The sequence below is a fragment of the Temnothorax curvispinosus genome, unplaced genomic scaffold (genome assembly GCF_003070985.1).
Source record: "Temnothorax curvispinosus isolate PA1 unplaced genomic scaffold, ASM307098v1 QBEX01014901.1, whole genome shotgun sequence".
NCBI lineage: Eukaryota > Metazoa > Arthropoda > Insecta > Hymenoptera > Formicidae > Temnothorax > Temnothorax curvispinosus.
The window spans coordinates 409414-414158 of NW_020224681.1; the positions used below are offsets into that span (position 1 = coordinate 409414).

At 36.1% G+C, this 4745-nt stretch overlaps 1 protein-coding gene across 1 annotated transcript in view; it reads right to left on the reverse strand.

Moving 5' to 3' along the window:
- Positions 1 to 395: 395 nt before the first annotated feature.
- LOC112465088 (pancreatic lipase-related protein 2-like) overlaps positions 396 to 4745 on the reverse strand; it is a 5621-nt gene continuing 1271 nt past the window's right edge. Inside the window, exons 2-7 of the mRNA XM_025032464.1 lie at positions 3940 to 4051; positions 3459 to 3607; positions 2792 to 3046; positions 2242 to 2433; positions 1899 to 2067; positions 396 to 1642 (exon numbers count right to left, since the gene is read on the reverse strand). Coding sequence (XP_024888232.1) covers positions 1528 to 1642; positions 1899 to 2067; positions 2242 to 2433; positions 2792 to 3046; positions 3459 to 3607; positions 3940 to 4051 — 992 coding nt within the window. The 3' untranslated portion in view covers positions 396 to 1527. The remainder of the gene's footprint in view (positions 1643 to 1898; positions 2068 to 2241; positions 2434 to 2791; positions 3047 to 3458; positions 3608 to 3939; positions 4052 to 4745) is intronic.

A 4745-nucleotide genomic window follows, 5' to 3' on the forward strand; every position in this document is an offset into this window, starting at 1 on the left:
TTACATTGTAGTCGATTATTGTATCGATTATGTTGTTATCTGTGAAAAAAAGATTCTTGCACTGAGATTAAATTTCGAAAGAGATTAGTATTTGTCCACTTTTACGGTTTACATTATCGCGTTTTTCACCGTACGATATATGTTTGTACTTTGTTTCTAGCTCATGTGAAATCTTCGAGACGATGCTCGACGAACCTCAAGATTGGGGTCGGTGATGATATTTAAAAAATCCGGATGCATCTTTGCTTATGTTCGTATGACTTGTACTTACGTGCGGAGATTGACGTCGCGAGCATCGTGATCGGAGAAAGATCATATCTCTAGTTCTAGAGAATATACATGCGATAATATAACTTGCGATGATTCCACCTTCAGAAAAAGAGAAAAGAAAAATCGAGGCCGCGGAGGATCGCCTTCGACTTGAAACGAAGATGTATCAACTTGTAATCATTCCATTGCATATTATACATACTATTTAAGGTTTAGTGCGACAGTACATTGTAAATCTATAGAAGTTATTACTATATCGTAATAATTATTATGTAATAAATATTGTTGTTAACATAAACAGTCTTCATGTTGTTACAAATGTACCTATATGAGGAAATTTGTTGAAATAGAATGGTGAATAGAGATTGAGAGAGGGCTAAATGAAACACAAATATGGTCTAGCAATGTTTGTATTGCAAAGATCTGTTCACAAGACAAAAACAATTTTATGTTCCTATGAATAATAGGTTTAAATTAATTATATTACAGACTATAAAAATTAATTATATGTTACATATTACATATTAATAATGATACATTATACAACTATCGTAAAAGATTCGATTAGATTGCACTACTATAGAGTAACTTTATACCGAAGGAGTAAAAGAGGATTTTGGAACTATACGACGTCGAATAAATTAGTCATATGTTTTGTGAAACATATTACTTCAGCGTTATGCAATAACATTATAAATTTTAATAAGAGAGATTCTAAAAAAAATCGTGTCTCTTTCGAAATAAATCTGTTACGCAAAATTATCCTATTTGATGCAATTCAACCCCGTTTTATGGTGTTCAATGACGTGACTCGTGACTTATCGGATTGAATCAGAATATGATCGAGTGATTAAAATGATCCGTTTGAATACATCGAGAAAACCTCGTCTTGTAAACATGTGACTTTAAATAAATAATATGTAAAAAACCTGCGGTAAGAACGGGAGTGAAAGTGTTACGTGTCGAGCACGCGAGACTTTAACTGTACCAGTTAATCGGCCGTCGATCGGATGTCAATGAACGATACGAGACATATGTATATAATTTCTGCTCGTCACAACTATCAATTATAAAAAGAAGCGGAAGAGAAAGAAAATAGACGAGATCTAATGATTAAAATGTACAAAGTCGTAAATGGTATAACGATATAAAAACAAAAGTCTTTTAGCGATGTAATGTACTTATATAGCTTAAAACGACTGATTCATGTAAATACATGTTATTCTATAATTATATTAATCAGTTGTTTCAATAAGCTTAATACTGGCGGGAGGACGATCGCCTCTGACTTGTCCGACGCTGGCTTTTTGCGGGCAGTCCTCGGGCGTACGGTGTGCGTGCGTTTGTTGACAGATAAAAGATGCCGCGTGCTCTGTTAATTTTTCACATACACGCATCAACATTTCTCTCGACTTTGATAAAGTTAAACGTTATACATATTTGATAGATAATCTCAACGCGTGGTATTTTTTTCATTTTAAAATTAAAATTGGTTACATAGATTGATTAAGAATGAGAAGTGCATCACTTAAAACATGTTACGTGCGCAATTTCGTAGGCGGAATAACATTCTATCGTCTATCCCTATCCTAATATTCTTAATTCTATAATATATGGAATTCACTTACGTATGAGGTGTATCCTCCCCCATCAGGATGTACTCTTCTCTCTTGGGGTTGCACCATCCGATCAGGTAAGAGAATAGATTTGCGCAAGGGGCCGCCCAAAATCCCTTCTTTGTCGTGATTGATTCTATGTAGTACGGCGTCACTTTTGTGTGATCGCACGAGAGCGTTTCTACAGAGGAAATTTTCAGTTTACCGGAAAAACCGCGTCGGAAGAAGAAATTTATCAACGCTTATATGTATATACGCGCACGGTATGACATGAAAGCAAAATATCTTTAGCTCTGCAATATCGCATTTTGCCATTGCATCTTGCCCCTGCGACCAATTCTCACTCGTTACTTACGGAGTATAGAAGAAGTGGCGCACCCGGGCTGACTCGAGCCACCGTTTACGTAGAAATCCGCGTGGCCGTTGGGCCCCCATTGCCCCAAAATGCCGGCGCCTGTATGAATCACATCCACAAAATGGGCATCTGTCTCGTCTAAATCCATTGAGCGGTTGCCGTTCATGTAGAAAAATATCGTCGGATCGAGGCCTGTGTGCGCGAACAGAGGAACGCAAATTATTCGCGATTAATGTCCGATTCTATGATGAATTATTAACCCTCAAGACGTAACATCGTAAAAGGTATTCAATACCTTGCTAGGAGATAAATAATTTCGAATCTTGTAATTTAATAAGTATGTTCTTCTTTTTGATTTTGTCTTAATGTCACACTCTTTGCATTGTTTTAGAAATAAAACAACACAAAAACATTTGTTGAGTAAACGATATAATATATAAAAAAATTATTATATAATAGATAATAGTCTATAACTATAACGATAAAAAGCTTGTGTTACGTCTGGACGGTTAACGTGCGAGACGGTGATCGGCTGCATACGAGCAATTACCCGTAATTCTCCCGAGTTTGTCATTGGGCAAGTAATTTGCGATGAGTCCACCAATATGCGCACCTACGCTGTATCCGAGCACGTGGATGTTCTCCACCCTCGTGCCTCGTGGATGATCTCTCAAGTAATTCACCAGCTGAGCGATGCATTTGGAGCAAAAGTCCGGGCCCCATGAGATCTGCGAGAGACAGGGCTCGCGTACCAACGAACCGTAATCCACGATTATAATATTGTACGCGCCTCGCGTGAAATACGCTGAAATTGAACGTGGTTAAGCCAAATATGGCTAGTTTGGCTGAACGAGAATGAGACCGTATTCTCTAGTGCGATCTCTTTAACGTCTCTAATTTTATATCTATAATATGTAATTAAGCCTATCGATCTCTGCCTTTTAACTTGTATCCAACTTGTATCAATTTATTTATTCTCAATTTTAATAATCTATGCAAATTTATATTTTTATAAAAGTAAAATTTAGATTTTTAATTTTGATTTATTTTTTGGAAGCTAAAATGTTTGAACTTTAATGTTCGATAAAATTATCTTTTTGATAGATATCATTAATAAATAAAATTAATTTTTTGTTATATAACACATACACACTCACGAATTTAAGATGTAGCATACAATTCAAATATACAAAAATGTAGGAGACCGTTAATCTTACCATTTCGTAAATCTGTACTAGGTGCTAAGTTTCGTCCACCGCCAAAGCCGTGAATGATAATCTTGGTCGGATGCGTTTTGTTAAACTTGGATTTCCAAAGAGAATTAAAGTCACGGACATCTAATAGCAAAGGATTTTTTTGTGTTTCTCTGAAAATTACGATAGACAGGAAATATATACTTTGAGAGTGACTTTTTTCGTCTTACGTCCTTTACGCTACGCAAATATAGTATAGATGATAGTGAGAGCATTCGAGACGATACTATAGATGCCGGAGAAAGGTAAGCCTCGAAAGGAGGTCGCTTTCAGTACAAGATAAAATGATCGTGATCTTGAAATTGAAAGTTGCACCGTTGAGATTGCTTCCTTTTAACAATCCGCTTTTCGGAATGCAAACGCTTGACGCGAAACGTTAGTTGATGCAAAATAATTGACGTTATTATTAAAATAATGTTGCGAAATCGATAGAGCGCGGACATACCTAGTGTACAGATAAAACTCTATCTGCGGATGCGGACAAGTGTAAGGCGGCTTGGCGCAGGATGTGCTGTTAAAAAGGTCCCTGAGAGTTTTGTTTTGAGCCGTCGCATAGTCTGAAAATGTAAACGATTCGTTTGCTTTACTTCTCTCTTTCTTACGTTAACCCCGTTAACCGTTAGTTAGTCGTTCAGCCGTGTAACGATTACGTGTCTCGTGGTGCACTACAAAGTACAAGTTATTGGACCGTTATGCGAAATTGGGTGAAGGTCGATGTTTCTTGTTAGTTTATCGCCGATGCTATAAATAAATTATTATGTTGGAGATGCAAGGTGACGTGTATAATAGGTATCGCTCGCGCTTTTCTTCATCCTTGGTTAGCAACCTTTGTTTTTACATGCTAACTCATCGAGTCGAGTAACATCAATGTCAGTGTGCCAACGTAATTATTTATGAGATAAAAATTACACGCCTCAGATTCGTATCGCATGTAATTATGACGGAACAAAATATAATTGATATACACGATAACACCTTGTGGCAAGATAATTCAACGAGGAACTCTGCTCGGTTTGTAGATTGTAATCGCATTAGTGAGTAAAGTAGTTCAATAAAAGTAAAAATTACTGCGTGAATGAAAGTTAGATTATAAAAGCGGAACTCTCCGATATTACTTTTTTTAATTTTTTTTAACAACTTATGAGCAAGACGTCTCTTTTACAAGAGAAAGTGTCAAGATAATATCTTCCAGATATATGTATTGTGTATATCAGGCATTGAAAAACTAATAAATATTAAATTAAAATTAAT